The sequence below is a fragment of the Acartia tonsa genome, chromosome 15, assembly GCF_053477335.1.
Source record: "Acartia tonsa isolate MP-2025a chromosome 15, ASM5347733v1, whole genome shotgun sequence".
NCBI classification, from domain to species: domain Eukaryota; kingdom Metazoa; phylum Arthropoda; class Copepoda; order Calanoida; family Acartiidae; genus Acartia; species Acartia tonsa.
Window position 1 is genome coordinate 14,627,584 of NC_137274.1, and position 18,537 is coordinate 14,646,120.

The following is an 18,537-nucleotide window of genomic DNA, read 5'->3' on the forward strand; positions in this document are numbered from 1 at the left end:
CATTAAGATACGTGTCCAAACGTTTCAACCATTAATTGTAATCTATAAAAGTGGCAATGTTATGTATCATAATTGGGAATTTACGTTAATTTATCGGCCATTGTCTTATCCCTTTAGATCCTTATATGCAGCCGCTAGTGGACAAAACTATCCTGGGTTTTCGCACGATTGCCTGGCATACAATAAAACTTTGGGTGGCCTATTCTAAAAGGCCTCACCCCTCTCCACCCCCCCCCCATACACACTCTGAGTAAAGACCCAGGCAAGGAGGGATCATTAGACCTGTAAATTATACTGGTACCCAAAGTTATACAATCCTATATTTCCTATTTGTTGGCTAACAAAATTATGAGTACTTTAATTGAATTTTAATTGGTTGGTCCATTAAGTTGAGTGTTCAAATGTTTCAACCACTAAATGCAATCTACCGAAAGCGTAATTTTGTTTAGCATCATTTGGGATGTATATAAATATATCGGCCATTGTCTTATCCCTTTAGATCCCTGGTAACAACCTCTGCAATCTTTCATTCTCGTAAATGGTGTTTATACCATAAAGCAAAATTACCACTTGATTATTGGTTGAAAAGTTTGGACACTATTAGTATGGAAACAACAAAACAATATTTAATAAAAGTACCCATAGTTTTTTAAAGCCAACGAATAAGATAACGTGATTATAAAACGTAAATGGCTGGACATATTACTCAAGAATTTTTAGAAAGGTCTTATATTAGATCTGGCTGGGTTTAGGCTATTTTTGTAGCCCAGAAGGGTTTTCGCCCAGAGAAAATAATAATTCCTCAACCCCCCAAAATTAATATGTGGGTCTTACCAATAACCTCTTGGGGGCGAAGCCTCTAGCTATTTTAATATCAGGCAAGAAAGAATTGTCCTACAAATATGAAACAGTGGATATATTATTTATGTTTTTCAATTTTATGGATGTTATCATCCTTGTGTAATATTAAGTTATAGGACTTCTCATAAGCTAAACAACCAATTTTTAAAAACGAAGCTTTTCTATAATTAGGGTCGGTCCGTCCATCCAGGAATTTAATTTAAACAGGTTTTAATTGACCTGTCGATTTCAAACTTTGCATGATGATTCCTATAACAATTAGGTACGACTTAGCAAGCGTAGCAACTGTATAATCAAAACCAGAATGTCCGTACGTCCATTTAAAGCATGCCGATTTTTTGCTTTTTTGACTACAAATTTTTGTATGTTATAATTATCCTTTTTATGTGATTTTTGGCATACTGATTACTATTACAACAAGGTACAATGTTATAAGATAATCATCTCTATAATCATTTCCTACAAATGTCAGTTGAGTCCTTAAACGGTATCATGTATTTAAGAGTTTTACAACAAATTTACTTACAATTTAGTTTAGACTTATGCACTATTATTCTGCTTATTCAGTTCTGACACTTTACAAGTTTTAATGTTCGTTTTTCCTACAGTTTCAGGGCTTCGCTTTTATGGATGTTGTCATCCTTGTTTTTTAAAGACAAATGTGAGGTAATATATTACCTTATCGTCCATTGTCTTATCCCTAGAGTCTGTAACACATAACCATTTAAAGATGAGCATTTTTAAAATCATGTATCAGATAAAACATAAAGAGAGAGAAGAGACAAGAAAGAGAGAGAGAGAGAGAAAGAGAGGGGTAAAAAGATAAAGACAGAGAGAGAGAGAAACAGAGAGAGAGAAACAGAGAGAGAGAGAGAGAGAGAGAAACAGAGAAAGAAAGAAAAGAAGAAAGAAAGAAAAAGAGAGAGAAGAAACAGAAGGAGGGAAATAGAGAGTGAGAAAGAGAGAGAGAATGAGAAAGAAAGATATAGAGAGTAAGAAATAGAGAGAGAATGAGAAAGAGAAAGAAAGAGAGAGATGGTGAGAAAGAGAGAGAGAGAGAGAGAGAGAGAGAGAGAGAGAGAGAGAGAGAGAGAGAGAGAAAGAGAGATAAATAGAGGGATGAGTGTTCATGATATAGATATTTATCTCTCTTACCATATTTAGACAATGTGTCTTCATATCTGTAAAGAGGTTTCCAAACAGGGACCATAAGGGATAAGACAATTGCTAATAAATTAATGTACATGTCTATTAATGATACACAAATTTGCCCCTCTTCTGTAGATGAAAAATAGTTGAAACGTTTGGTCCCCAAAGTTGTTAAGCCAACAAATAAGAAAACGATGTTATAAAACTTTGGGGACTAATGTAATAAACAGCCCATTGTCATATCTGTAAAGAGGTTTCCAAACAGAGATCTTAAGGGCTAAAACAATTGCCAATAAATTAATGTACCTTTCCATTGATGATACACAAAATTGCCATTCTTCTGAAGATTAAAATAAGTAGTTGAAACGTTTAAACACTCAACATAATAAAACAACCAATCATAATTCACTAAGGTCCCCAAAGTTGTTAAGAAACAAATAAGAAAACTTTCTTAAAAAATCTTTAGGGACTAGTGTAATAAACAGCCCATTGTCACCTCTCTCTCTCTGCATCATATCTGTAAAGAGGTATCAATACAGTGACCTTAAGGGATAAGACAATGACCGATAAAGGGGGGGGTTTTTAATGCAACCATCTCGTAATCAATGTATAATTGGCACTTAGAATTCGAATTTCGATCTGAAATTTTGCATGAGTAATCCTTGGTAGGTCTATTTTCCCTAAATCGAACAAAAAGTTGGAAAAGTAACGGCTGGCAGCTGGCGGCTCAGCCGTTTAGCCGTTTTTTGCCTATTTACAGGGCAAATTCATCATTAATTACGTAGGAATCAACTTTTAAAAACATATTTTTGGTTTAATTCATGTTAAATGATAACAAAAACCATTTTTTAAATTTCTAGTACCAGCTGCTAAACGGCTAGAACCGGCTGAAAACGGCTGGGAGCCGCCAAGAGTATGAAGAGTAGATAGGGCATGTGATATGTCTAGGGGTATGTTTTTATGGTTGCTGAGCTCAAAAATGCTACCAAAAATAGTGGCGGCCTATCCATATGGCAGCTGGGTAACAGCTGCAGCTCAGCTGGGAGCGGCCAAGAGTAGAATCAGAAAATAGGGCTTGTGACGTGTCTAGGAGTAGGTTTTTATGGGTGCTGAGCTCAATTCTACTACAAAAAATAGAAGCAGCCTATCCATATGGCAGCTGGGTAACGTCCGCAGCTCAGCTGGGAGTGGCCAATAAAAGAATGAGTAGGTTTAGCTTGTGACATGTCTAGGGGTAGGTTTTTAGGGGTGCTGAGCTCAAAAATACTGCCAAAAATAGTGGCCGCCCATCCATATGGCAGCTGTGTAACGGCCGCAGCTCACCTTTGAGCGGCCAAGAGTAGAATGAGAAGATAGGGCTTGTGACGTGTCTAGGGGTAGGTTTTTATGGGTGCTGAGCTCAATACTACTACCAAAAATAGAAGCAGCCCATCCATATGGCAGCTGGGTAACGGCCGCAGCTTACCTTAGAGCGGCCAAGAGTATGAAGAGTAGATAGGGCTTGTGACATGTTTAGGGGTAGGCTTGTGACATTTCTACAGGGGTAGGTTTTTATGGGTGCTGAGCTCAAAAATGCTACCAAAATTAGTGGTGGCCCATCCATATGGCAGCTGGGTAAGAACTGCAGCTCAGCTGGGAACAGCCAAGAGTAAATTGAGTAGATAGGGCTTGTGACGTGTCTAGGGGTAGGTTTTTATGGGTGCTGAGCTTAATACTACTACCAAAAATAGAAGCTGCCCATCCATATGGCAGCTGGGTAACGGCCGCAGCTCACCTAAGAGCGGTCAGGAGTATGAAGAGTATATAGGGCTTGTGACATGTTTACGGGTAGGTTTTTATGGTTGCTGAGCTCAAAAATGCTACCAAAAATAGTGGCAGCCCATCCCTATGGCAGCTGGGTAACAGCTGCAGCTCAGCTGGGAGCGGCCAAGAGTAGAATCAGTAGATAGGGCTTGTGCCGTGTCTAGGGGTAGGTTTTTATGTGTGCTGAGCTCAATACTACTACAAAAATTAGTGGCAGCCCATCCATATGGCAGCTGGGTAACGGCTGCAGCTCAGCTGAGAGCTGCCAAGAGTAGAATGAGTAGATAGGCTTTGTGACATGTCTAGGGGTAGGTTTTTAGGGGTGCTGAGCTCAAAAATACTACCAAAAATACCATCCCTATGGCAGCTGGGTAACAGCTGCAGCTCAGCTGGGAGCGGCCAAGAATAGAATCAGTAGATAGGGCTTGTACCGTGTCTAGGGGTAGGTTTTTATGTTTGCTGAGCTCAATACTACTACAAAAATAGTGGCGACCAATCCACATAGCAACTGGGTAACGGCTGCAGCTCAGCTGAGAGCGGCCAAGAGTAGAATGAATAGATAGGGCTTGTGACGTGTCTAGGGGTAGATTTTTAGGGGTGCTGAGCTCAAAAATACTAACAAAAATAGGGGCGGCCCATCCACATGGCAGCTGGGTAACAGCTACAGCTCAGCGAGACACGTCACAAGCCCTATGTACTCATTATACCCTTGGCTGCTCCCAGCTGAGATGCAGCTGTTACCCAGCTGCCATATGGATAGGCCACCACTATTTTTGATAGTATTTTTGAGCTTAGCACCCATAATAACCTAACCCTAGACACCTCACAAGCCCTATGTACTCATTCTACTCTTGGCCGCTCCCAGCTGAGCTGTAGCTGTTACCCAGCTGCCATGTGGAATCGGATTGGTCGTCACTATTTTGGTAGCAGTTTTGAGCTCAGCAACCATAAAAACCTACCCCTAAACATGTCACAAGCCCTATCTACTTATTCTACTCTTGGCCACTCCAAGGTGAGCTGCGGCCGTTACCCAGCTGTCATATGGATGGGCGGCCACTATTTTTGGTAGTATTTTTGAGCTCAGCACCCATTAAAACCTAACCCTAGACACCTCACAAGCCCTATGTACTCATTCTACTCTTGGCCGCTCCCAACTGAGCTGTATCTGTTACCCAGCTGCCATGTGGATTGGTCGCCACTATTTTTGGTAGCAGTTTTGAGCTCAGCAACCATAAAAACCTACCCCTAAACATGTCACAAGCCCTATCTACTCATTCTACTCTTAGCCGCTCCCAGCTGAGCAGCGGCCGTTACCCAGCTGCCATATGGATGAGCTGCCACTATTTTTTGTAGTATTATTGAGCTCAGCACCCATAAAAACCTATCCCAAGACACGTCACAAGCCCCATCTACTTATTCTACTCTTGGCCGCTACCAGCTGAGCTGCAGCTGTTACCCAGCTGCCATATGGATGGGCTGACACTATTTTTGGTAGCATTTTTGAGCTCAGCAACCATAAAAACTTACCCCTAGACATGTCACATGCCCTATCTACTCATCATACTCTTGGCGGCTCCCAGCCGTTTTCAGCCGGTTCTAGCCGTTTAGCAGCTGGCACTAGAAATTTTAAAAATGGTTATTGCTATCATTTAACATGAATTAAACCAAAAATATGTTTTTAAAAGTTGATTCCTACGTAATTAATGATGAATTTGCCCTGAAAATAGGCAAAAAACGGCTAAACGTCTGAGCCGCCAGCTGCCAGCCGTTACTTTTCCAACTTTTTGTTCGATTTAGGGAAAATAGACCTACCAAGGATTACTCATGCAAAATTTCAGATCAAAATTCGAATTCTAAGTGCCATTTATACATTGATTACGAGATGGTTGCATTAAAAACCCCCCCCCCTTAATGTACATCCCCAATGATGTTAATCAAAATTGCACCATGTGTAGATGAAAAAAATGGTTGAAAATATTGGACATTACAGATTTGACAAAAGTACCCAAAGTTTTCGAACTAACGAAGTATAGAATATATTCATAAAACTTTGGGTACCAGTATCGTAATAATAGTTAATAAATAAGAGATGCAGAATTAAAGGCACTCCTGTAGTTGATACTGATACCCAATGTTTTAAAATTCTTTTTCTAATTTGTCGGGCTATAAACTTTTGGGACTTTAAACTAGCAGTGTCCAAACAGTTGCCGATAAATTGATGTACATCCCCAATAATTATACATAAAATTACCCTTTTTTTTATATTACAATTAGTGGGTAAAACTTTTGAACACTTTACATAATGAAGCAACCAAATTCAATGAAAGTCTCAACAGTTGTTAAGCCAAAGAATAAGAAAACGTTATTATAATACTTAGGGGACAAGTGTTATAAACAGCCCAATGTCCTCTCTCCCTCTCTTTATACTGCAGTAGAAAGTAGTCTAATGTTATACTTAAATATTTTCTTCACACCAAAACCAGCCGTTTAAATTGCAACGTCAAAATTGCGAAAAAGGTCGCAGTAAGGTTCATTTCTAAAAAGTTGAAATTTAAAAAAAAAGGAACTTGTTTATTTTTTCTCTGTGTAACTATAAATCTTCTTGATTTTTTTATATGATTGTTTGTAAAACTTTGGGTACCAGTGTAATTTACAGTCCATTGTCCCCTCCTTCCCTGTAAAGAGTAGAAAAATCATGGAGGAAGGGGGGGGACATTGGACTGTAAATTACACTGGTACCCAAAGTTTTATACTAACATTATATCCTTTGTTTGCTCAAAATCTTTGGGTACTTTTTGAGTACTTCTCCAAAGTAGTATTGTCCAAACTTTTCAACAAATGGTTTTAATCTACAGATGGGGTAATTTATCATCATGGGGATGTGCATCAATTTGACGCCCATTGCCCACTCCCTCCTTGCACAGTGTACAAAAATTGACAGGAAGTAAAATCGCAAAAATTAGGAGATCTTTACACAATTTTTAGAAGCAAAGCTTTTCTATAATTAGGGTCAGTCCGTCCGTACGTTCGTCCGTCCAGAACGGATAGCTTTTTTCGTTAATTTAGGCATGTTAGAATTGTCCTATCGATTTCAAACTTTGCATGGTGATTCCTTTAGTAGTTAAATACGATTTAGAAAGCGTAGCAACTCTATAATCATTACTAGAATGTCCGTACGTCCATTTTAAACATGTTGATTTTTACTTTTTTAACAACAAATTTTTATGTGATCTAATTATCCGATTGATCTTATTTTCGGTATATTGATTTCTGGGACAACAAAGTATCATATTATGAGCGAAGCAACTCTATAATCAAGTCCTAAAAATGAGAGTATGTCCATAAACATTATCCTGTATCAATCAGTTATTCAACAAATTTACTTACAATTTGGCTTCAACCATTATATTCAGTTCTGACACTATACAAGTGTTAATGTCCGTTTGTCCTACCGTTTCAGTGCTTCGCTTTTATAAATTATGGATGTGTTGTAATCCTTATTTGAAACAAAAAACTTTTTTATAAAACGTAATGTTAGGCATGTTAAACTTTAAACGTACCAATATAATTCCTGAAACAATTGGGTAATGGTATACTCAACAAAGTTTGACAACACTAAAAACATTTTCCCTATTAAGATGGTGAATTCTGAAACAATTGGGAATAATGAAAATGAATCAATGCAGGCAATTTTGCTACAGATAACCAATAATTTTTATATGTAATAATATTGGTTTTTTTTATTTTTGGATGTTGTCATCCTTGTTTCAATTTATCGGTGTCAAGAAAGCTAATATCTATAATCAACTGTTATAAAGTAAAAAAAAAGAGAATTTAAAACCCGTCCAAAATTGACTTCCGCTTTTCTCAAAAGATGCACACATATTTTTCTAGATAACAAATCCTAAATTGGACCAATTGGAACACAGTTTCTGAACAATACAATAATTGGACCAATAGGAACACAGTAAAGTAACAATACCTTATTTGGACCAATACGAACACAGTAAAGCAATAATCTCTTAATTGGACCAATAGGAACTCAATAAAGAAAAAATCAATTAGACTAATAGGAACAAGGATAGAAACAATCCATTAATTTGACCAATAGTAACACAGTATAGAAAAAATCTCTTAATTGGACCAATAGGAACACATTATAGAAATAATCCCTTAATTGGACCAATAGGAACATAGTGTTTGATCAATTCATAATTGGACCAATAGGAACTCAGTATATGAACAATAATTCCTTAATTGTACAAATAGGAGCACAGTCCAGAAACAATTAAACCACAAATACATTTTTTATTTTATCCAAATAAAAGTCAGCTTAAAGGTTTAATTTCTTAGAATAAAGCTTTTTATGTGGAAATTCTATTGTCTGATTAATCATCTAAGTTAATAAATTTATTTCCTGCATCAACTATAGTTGCAAAGCTACCCCTTATTTAACTTCATCTGTCCGTCCGTCGGTCTGTCTATACATGAGAACACTTTAGTCAATACAACAACAATACTACCTACCTATATCATAATATAAAAATTTCAAATACAATATTGCATATAAGTATAGGTAGTAACATAAAAAAAATATAATCACTTATATAAAATATTAATATTTAGGTAATATATTACAAAATATATAGGTACATAAAAAATCTTCCAAAATAAAGTTACAAAAACCCTCTAAAAAAAAGGTACATATAAAACAAAAATCTTAGTATGAATTAGGGAGAAGTCAATAGAAAAAGATTTTTTTGGATGTGGTGGAGGAGGGGCTAACAATTGTTATAAATCAGTGAGCTAAATGACAGGGAAGAAGGACACATTAGGCTATTCATTTCACTAGAACCCAAAGTTTTATAACAATGCTATCTTATTCATTGGCTCAAAATTTTGAAAGAGAACTTGTTTATGAACTTTAAAGGGCAGCATAAAAATTTACAGTTCACTGTCTCCTCCCACTCTGAAAATTTATAACCCTCCATCCATTGTTTTTTCAATTGACCTCCCCCTGTACAAAATAATTTTACTTACCCGAATGATCAGAAAACACATTGTTCCCTCGATCCCTGAAAAAAAAAAAGAATTAGTAAGAATTTGTTGGCTCCAAGCTACAGTCAAGGGGGGGGGGGGAGGGGGAGTTCTGACACTTTTGCGTAAACATAGATTATAGACTTCGTCTTTGGAGAAAAATAATTCAGAATTGGCTTCCAGTTTCAGGTGCTGCAGGCCTCCAGGTTGTATGTGGTCAGGTAAAAGTGAAAAAAAAATTGATGAATTAGAGTTCAACTTATAACACAAAATATGAATATTTTATCTTCAAATATGCAAATAACATTCACAAACATGCATATTTTGTTTTATATGTATACCTCTAACTCTTTATAAAAAAAAAATTATATTTTGACCTGTCCAGAGACAACCTGGAGGCCTGCAGCACCTGAACCTGGAAGCCAAATCCAAATTTTTTAAAATATACCCAGTGAAACTACATCCCAAAAGAAAACTTTTATGTGAAATAACCTGCCATACTTAGTATAGACTATTCCCCCCTAACGCCTTAATGTCAGGTTTAAATTTATATGTGACACCTGTCATATATGATTACAGATCTAAATGGTAGGTATGTTTCTATCCTTAATAAAAAGTAGGTAACAAGCTGTCTTTATTCTCTATGTGTATATCTTTCTGTCTGTCTGTACCAAAAGATCTCGCTAACCGCTAAACCAGTATGATTTTCCTTTACAGTGTAGCTTCTCATAGGTCCTGGAAAGATTTCTAACTATATTGGGCGAGAAATCGCCCCCCACAGTTATGGAATCTTGACCACAAAGATTTTTTTATCCAATCTTGACAAGTGAGGTATTTTTGGAAAGAGGAATATACATAGAAAACGCCTATATAAATTGGAAAATCCGCAGAAATCATATTTGCAAGTTATTTGCAAAAATCTGCAATGTTAATTTGCAAAATTAATTTCATGCCTTAAATGACAGATTTAGAAAAAAATCTTTTATGAAATGTGTTTATCTATAAGTTTAGAACATACTTAAGGCAAAAAAAAATTCTTTAGTGTTACTTTTTTCACCTTATATATGAAAAAAGCAGTTTCTCACATTTAATGATAAAAAAAGGTATAGGAACAAAAAATATGTTTTTTCTTGATGTAAACACAATAATTGGCATAATATCTATCATCCTGAATGTAAAAATCAGATATAGAATCTTTTTTAGAGCAAATATAGTGCAAAAAGTAACCAAGACATTTTTGCAAAGTATAAAAAACTAAAGAAAATAGTTCTTTTTCCTTTTGATATACATATCAGATAAATGTATATAAAATTAGTGATCAAAAACTATAAAACATGTTATACGTTTTTTCAACACTGTCATTGATTAAATTGCACTTTAAGGTTTAAGAATTACCAAAGTAGTGCATAAAAACTCTTTTTATAAAGTAATTAAACAAAATAAATGCCAAAAAACCAACTACTAAATGGTCTACTGCATTATAAAAAACGCCTTAATTGTTGATTTGAATTCATTTTGTTTCATAACTTTAAAAAAAGAGTTTTTATGTGCAACTTTGGTAATGAGTAAACTTAAAAGTGCATTTTAATCAATGATAGGGTTTAAAAAAGTTATATCTTGTTTTATAGTTTTTGATCACTAATTTTATATACAATTATCTGATATGTATATGAAAAGCAAAAAGAACTATTTTCTTGAGATTTTCATACTTTGCAAAAATGTCTTGGTTACTTTTCGCACTATATTTGCTCTAAAAAGGATTCTATATCTGATTTTTACATTCAGGATGATAGATTTTATGCCAATTATTGTGTTTACATCAAGAAAAAATATATTTTTTGTTCCTATACCTTTTTTTATCATAAATTGTGAGAAACTGCTTTTTTCATATAAAAGGTGAAAAAAGTAACACTAAAGAATTTTTTTTTGCCTTAAGTATGTTCTAAACTTATGGATAAACACATTTCATAAAAGATTTATTTCTAAATCTGTCATTTAAGGCATGAAATTAATTTTGCAAATTAACATTGCAGATTTTTGCAAATAACTTGCAAATATGATTTCTGCGGATTTTCTAATTTACATTGGCGTTTTCTATGTATATTCCTCTTTCCAAAAATACCTCACTTGTCAAGATTGGATAAAAAAATCTTTGTGGTCAAGATTCCATAACTGTGCCCCAGAAAAAAATTTACATTTTCATTTTGAAACTAAATTAAAAAGCTTGGGGACTGTAGTTACCCAATTGTATGTTTTCATAAACGTAAACATGTACATTGACAATACGATATTGCAAGCTACAATATTTACAACACAGAGAGAGAGAGAGAGAGGGGGGGACAATAGGCTGTTTATTACACTATTCCCCAAACTTTCATAATAACGTTTTATAATTTGTTGGCTTAATAACTTTAGGGACTTTGATCAGTTGATTTATTAAGTTGGTTGTCCAAACGTTCCAACTACTAATTATAATCTAGAGAAGGGGTTACTTTGTGTATTAACATAGGAGATGAACATCAATTTGTTGGCCATTGTCTTATCCCTTTAGATCCTTGTGTACAGCAAGCTACAACAGACGTACGGAAGACCCTGATTATGGAGTAGCTAAAAATGCTACAGAATAAAAGAAACATACCTTCTTTGGCGAAGTCCTTTTATCTTGGTACCACTTCCTCTGTCTGGAAAACCTCCCTGAAAACAGAAAATATTTTAAAATTAGAAGATTTTTTCCCAAAGTTTTAGAAGATTTTCGCCCGAAGTTTTAGATTATTTTTTACACAAGAAATGGTATTTTTTACTATTTTATGATAATATCCTGCATTAAGATCACCCGCGATCGTGGCTCAACACGTGATAGGTTAAGAGTAGAAGGAATTCCTTGGCTCCAACAGACGCAACCATGTTCAGTTAGGACTCCTAGGCAAAGGTGGTGCAATCAAAGAGTTGGTTGTCTAATGGATGTTACATAATCTAATACTACAGGTGTTAGGACGGAAAAGAAGAGATTTTACTCAACACAAAATTTGGCATGGCAGTTCATTTCATGCGAATCATAAATGTTTGGTGGTTTTCTATCACATGTTACCTCTCAAGTCTTCATTTTTATGCTACTGAACATCTGCTCTCTAACTTATTTTGTCCGTTTGTCCATCAATGATTTTTTCTGACTTCACTACTTATGGATTATTTCTTTATTCTATTAGGATAAAATAAAAAGCAAGGATGAAAATATGTTTACGTAGGTAGGTATTAAGCACAATAAAATCATGAAATGGACCAACGGACAAAGCGAATTATAGAGAAGATTTTCATATGTCAAAACAAAGAAAAGATATAGAATGCAACCCCCCCCCCCCTCAAAAAAAAAAAAAATCAAGAAACCTCTAAAAATAAGGTTTAAGTCTTTGAATTATGACTGACAGACAAACGGACAAAAAAATGTACTCTTAATAGTGTCTTCAGTAAAGCATTATTTGTGCATAATAAGATGCGCCTGTTTATAGGCAAAGGGATTCCTCCCTACTTTAAATATTTATGTACTGCCTTAATAGTGAGAGTTTAAGGAGAATGCCTTAGCCCATAAACTGTCACAACACTTTCATTTAAAATGCCCTAAGGTCCTCATTACTATTTATTATCGATAAAATGATCTTTGTCTAGAAGTCCTAAATGTTAATTTTAAAGAGCTGCGCCTGTTTAATTAGGAAATAGGATAGCTAGGTAGATACTTATATAGATTGGCGACATTAATAGTATGCAGTACGTAGAGAGAGAAATGCATTAATTACAAACCCAATAATCTGCAACGAAGAATGGTGGGTTGTCTGTTTTTTTAAAGAGTCTGTAACCAGGGAGGAAGGGGACATTGGACTGTAAATTATACAAGTCCCCAATATTCTCTAAACCCGTTGCATGTATTTAAACAGTTGAAATAAGGAGGGAAGAGATATTAGAATATGTAAATCATACTTGTCTCCAAGGTTCTATAATCACGATCTCGCATTAGATGAATTAAACTTAAGTCATTTCTTAATTTTAAAAATCCAATTCTAGCTCCTTCAGGGGTTTCTAACCCTGCAGCGGACCTTAACCATAAGGAAAACTATCCCCGCGGTGCTAAACTAAAATTTATCTAACCTAACCTACTTATAAATATGCATAATATAATACTAAAATTTTACAAGAAGCTGGCCGAGAAAATAAAATAAAAATTCGCTGAACCACTTTCTAAAATAGATAAGATAGCAAGAAAGATATGTAGATAGATAGAGGTTGATAGAGATAATTAGATGGTTTAATTGTTAGATATATGGGTAATAAGATAGATAGAGCGCAGATATAGATAGAAGGATAGAAAGTTAGATAAATAAACAAATAGATATGGAAGAATAAAATTAAAATAGATGCTAGATAGGCGAATATATAAGAGGGATAACTAAAGATAGATAGAGGGATATAGAAAGATGGACATATAGATATATAGAGAGCTCATCTCAGATGTATCGAGGTAGATAGACAGATAGACAAATATACAGATAGATAGATAGACGGATAGAAAGATAGATAGACAGATAGATACAGACATGCATGTATATAATTTTTAACAAGAAGGAAAATCTGCATACCTGGGGTGTTGGTGGGGCCGGAGGGCGCTGAAAATTGCCCCCAGAAGGTGGTGGATAGCCCCTAACCAGTCCATCACCCCCTTTAGCTTGTCCCTGCCCCATGGCGGAGGCCCTTTAATCACTTGGACTTTATCACTTAAGCTTTATATATAATCTATTAATTACTATTTTTCACTTTTTTCTGACTTTCATGTTTCTTTTATAAAAAGGAAAAAAACACAATTTTTTATGTTCACGATTTTTAACTTTTTTTTCACTAAAAAGGCCAAATGATGAAAAAAAGTAATAAAATTAAAGGGTGGGAAACACAATTTTTGTCATTTAACAAATAATAAACTTCACAATTATTGAACAATTCTTTCCCCTTTCTTTGGATTTTCCCTGCAATAAGAGGGAGGGGGGATAGGATTAGAGAGAGGAGAACGGGGGTTTGTTTTCATTAATGATCAGCTGATTTTTAACCCAACTTTGGGTTGCCGCATTTTCTGCAAAATTTTCCGTAGATTTTTTCTGGTTTTTTTTTCGAAGATTTTTTATTTTTTCTTATAAGAAGATTTTGTTCAATTATTTTTTCTAAAACTAGTTTGTTCACCGCTGGCTCAACGATAAGGGTGGGTTAGGTAAAGGTATGGAAAATAGCTTAAAACCACAATAAGACATTATAAATGTTTTCTGAAAGATTCTTTTCCAAAAAATTAACTTAATATTATGGATATCTTCTATTTTTGCCTTTTATCAAAATAAATCATCTGAAAAAATATGTTATACTCATAGCTTTTTAGTTGATTAGGAAAAAAATATGACACCCATAAAAGTTTATCGCCATATTTTGGGGATATTCTAAAACCAGCCTGCCAAAGACAGACCCTCCCTTTTTCCCTTTTTTGCTCATAGATAAAAAAAAATCTTAAATGTTGCTCATATTGAAAACTTTTTCATTTAAAACAAATCATTATTATAATCAAATTTGACAAAAATTTATTTTTATTTCTTTTAGACAATATATTTAATATTTATGATAAAAATATATATGTAGTGTACTAAATAAAGTAAAAAGGGATTCTTATCTAAAGAAAATTTGACTTTCCTGATATTCACTGGGGAAAAATTTGCCGGCTGATAATGTTTTTGGGGAAATTAAAAGCTGTTTTTAAATAAGGGAAATATTTTAAAATTTAAAAAAGAAAATAGAATAAAATTATTCAATTAATCTTCACAGAAATATACAGAAATGTTCCCTTTAATAATCAAATAATTAGATTGTCTTTTGATCTATCATGTCAATTTCGTTCTAGGTCCCAAAATAGTTATTTATCGCATCGTATTATGGACAGCTTTCCGCGGATATTAAAATTTAAAAATGAGAAGGAGAAAAGAGAGCGCGAGAAGAGAGAGAGAGAGAGAGAGAGAGAGAGAGAGAGAGAGAGAGAGAGAGAGAGAGAGAGAGAGAGAAAGAGAGAGAGAGAGAAAAAGAGATAAAAAAGATACATTATAATTTTCAATGAAACATGTAAAAATCCCATCCAAGAGACACATGGAACCTTGATACAACCCAAGACCATAAATATATTCTATGATCAGGATTGGTCCGTCCGTCATCTCTTTTCATTAATTTAGACTTGTTAGAATTGTCCTATCGATTTCAAACTTTGCATGATGATTTCTATAACAGTAAGGTACGATAGAAAGAAAGAGGAAGAAAAAAAGAATGAGAGAGAGAGAGAGAAAGAGTTAGAGAATGCAAGATCAACCTCTGAAGTTGAAATGAACAAATAGAGAACAACATTACATAAAGACATATGGATAGACAGACAGACATAGAAACAGACAGACAGACAGAGGGACATACAGACAGGGGGACAGACAGAAAGATAGATAGACTGACAGACAGATCAACAGACGGATAGTCGGACAGACAGAAAGAGAGACAGGGAGACAGACAGCTGGACAGAGGGACAAACAGAGAGAGACAAACAGGCACATAGAGTGACATACAGACAGAGAGACAGTCGGACAGAGAGCAATACAGACTAATGGACTTGAGAGACAGACAGACAGAAAGACAAACATTTATATTTAATAATACATGGGAAAAGAAAATGAACAATAAATTGATGTACATCCCAAATGATGATAAACAAAATACCCCCCTTTGTAGATTAGGATTATCAATTACAGAGTTACTTTCTACACTTTCTAAATTGTACCTAACTACTACAGGAATCACCATGCAAAGTGTCAAATCAAAAGGACCGATCCTAATTTTAGTAAAACTTTGCTTTTTTAGTAGCGAAGTTCAGGGATCTAAAGGGATATGACAATGGCCGATGAATTAAAGATACCCAATAATAATAAACAAAATTTCTCCTTATATAAATTACAGTTCGTGGTTTAAACATTTTGAAACTTAATTTGAAGAACCAACTAATCAAGGATGACAACAGCCATAAAAGCTAAATAATGAAACGGTATGACAAACGGACATTAACACTCGTATATTGTCAGAACTGAATATTAATAATCAGAATATAAAAGTATAAGACTCGAAGCGAAATTGTAAGATAATTTGTTGAAAAACTGCTTGATGATGTTTATGGACATTTTTAGGACTTGACTATGGATTTGCCTCGCTTATAATATTGTACTTTGTTATCCCAGGAATCAATATACCAAAAATCAGATCAAACGGATAATTAGATCACATTTTGTAGTTAAAAAAGTAGAAAAAAACCAACATGTTTAAAATGGACGTACGGACATTCTGGTAATGATTATAGAGTTGCTACGCTTTCTAAGTCGTACCTAACTACTACAGGAATCACCATGCAAAGTTTGGAATCGATAGGTCAATTCTAACCTATTTAAATTAACGAAAAGAGCTATCTCTCTGTGACTGACGGACGCACGGACCGACCCTAATTATAGAAAAGCTTCGCTTTTAAAAGTTTTTTTTAAAAACTTTGGGGACTAGTACCTGCCTATTGTCCCCTCCCTCCCTTAGCGAATCTACTTTATGATTTACATATGTCGTTCAGTCAGTAACACTTAGGGGGAATTATAATTTTCTCTGTTCCTTGTAAAGATAACTGGCTAAAACTTTGTGAAAATTCTGTGCAATGAAAAATATGTGAAAGGTTTCGTGTTTTTTTTACAATTTTTTTTTCTTTATTTATGATCTTTAAACAGTAGCGTGCGAACCGAAGGGGACATTTAGAGAAATTTATATCTTTAGTTTTAGGCTTTTTGAATTAGTTTAGGTAGAGCAATGGTTTTATAACCCCCACATTTTTTAAATAAAATACTTATTGTTCAACGTGCCCAAACTTATAAACCATTGATTTTAATGTACATATTGTGTAATTTTGTTTATCATTATTGGGGGATGTACATAAATTTATGGTCCATTGTCTTATCCCTTAATATCCCTGCTACCTCCCCCCTCCCCTGTTAGAACTGAACTGATGTCTTGATGTTAGTGTCAGTGCATGTATTACTTATATTCTAGTATGGCTTCCAAACCTATTTATATCCGCTGGATTAGAACCGGTTTTCAGCCATAGTGAAAAATTATGTCTAGCCCCGAATTATATCCAGTTTTCTACGAATTTAACAATTTATATGCATAAGATTAAAACCAGTTTATTTAGCCCGTGCCTTTAGCATCTCAGGGCCAAAAAAAAAACAGTTTTTATTCTTATAATTGTAATTCATATACGCGGAAAGATGTTTATAATACAATGCTAGAAATAACTATTCTAATTGAAGGTGTATATCATGATAAAGCTCAAGAATAAGGGTGGTGGAATGGAAAGGTGCTGGAAGGCCAACCTGCTTTGTGCTCTTATCTGACAAGTCCCTTGTTGGAACCCAGGGATCTAAAGGGATAAGACACTGGCCGATAAATTGACATACATTCCCAATGATGATACAATACCTTGGGTGTTAGAGTATTGCAACCATTACAAGCTGGTGATGCTCTGGATTCTCTAGATGATCACTTAAAAGTCGAAGGATAATCTCGCCCTTATGAGGTATAGGAATAATATCCATATTAAAGGGTTTTTTCAAAGTTCTCTCAGTCGTTGGCATAAAACACCTTGGGTACTATGATGAAATCTTGATTTAAATACAATATAATTTAACTCTATTTTTTTCAACAGATCTTAGTATATCTTTTATTTATGTAAATTTCTAGCTATCTTGAAATTAAACATGACATCATCAATTTTAAAATTTACTGTTTGAAAACTAGCAACTCTATGTTTCTTGATAATTTGTGATCATCTAGAGAATCCGCTTATAATGGGATGCAATACTCAAACGCAATTGATAGATAAAAGGTTAAGTAACAGACACCAACCCTTTGATCGCACGACTTTTGTGTGAGAAGTCCCAACTGTGCATGGTAATGAGTTGCACCTGTTTACGGGCCAAGGCATCCCCCTACTCTGTTATGCACCTGACATAGCAGCAGTAGGAACAATTTTTAACGTCTTTAAATATAAATTTTTTTAAAAATTAGTTCACCTACTCTATAATATTCAATATTCGTTTGTTACCTTCTTTTGATAAGTTTAGAATTATTGTTGTGTAGATTAATTTAACTATAAGCATTAATAGTTGTTATAAGTTATTACAACTTGGTTAAAATACTTTAGTACATTAATGTAAACATATTTAGGTGTATTTTTGTCATCAAAACTGTAAATTTTACAGCCTCAAAAATACAGCTAAAAACAAAATTGACAAAAACACACCCACTTTTTGTCAAATACACAGTGGTTGTATTTTTGCTAGTGGTAAAAGTGGCAGCAACCTGACGCAGTGGCGGGCAGAGATCCAAACCTATCACCTACCCGAAGATGAGCGGATGGACTTCTTGTTGTGCCACAGTCGTGGGTAACTGTATAAATATGTAATATTTTAGTTCTGAGTCCTAAATATTGTGATGTACATATGTCCGATACTGATTATGGATGTGACTATTTTTGTTAATATCAAAGTTCAATTATGAATTTGTCAACTGTTGAAAACACTTTTTTTAATAAGCCTAAACTTT

General features: G+C 34.6%; 2 protein-coding genes across 9 annotated transcripts in view; one reads left to right on the plus strand and one right to left on the minus strand.

Annotated features, from left to right (window-relative positions):
* The window catches only part of Abl (tyrosine-protein kinase Abl), a 126,255-nt gene extending 112,341 nt beyond the window's left edge, over positions 1-13,914 (minus strand). For all 7 annotated transcript variants that reach the window (XR_013875157.1, XR_013875158.1, XM_080149022.1 and 4 more), the window contains exons 1-3: positions 13,479-13,914; positions 11,489-11,544; positions 8,854-8,888 (exon numbers count right to left, since the gene is read on the minus strand). Coding sequence is in view for 5 of the 7 variants with exons in the window: in XM_080149022.1 (XP_080005148.1) it covers positions 8,854-8,888; positions 11,489-11,544; positions 13,479-13,580 (193 nt within the window). In the remaining 2 variants the exon portion in view is untranslated. The remainder of the gene's footprint in view (positions 1-8,853; positions 8,889-11,488; positions 11,545-13,478) is intronic.
* EndoA (SH3 domain containing GRB2 like, endophilin-A) overlaps positions 1-18,537 on the plus strand; it is a 125,476-nt gene that overhangs the window by 610 nt on the left and 106,329 nt on the right. The gene's annotated exons all lie outside the window — the stretch shown is intronic.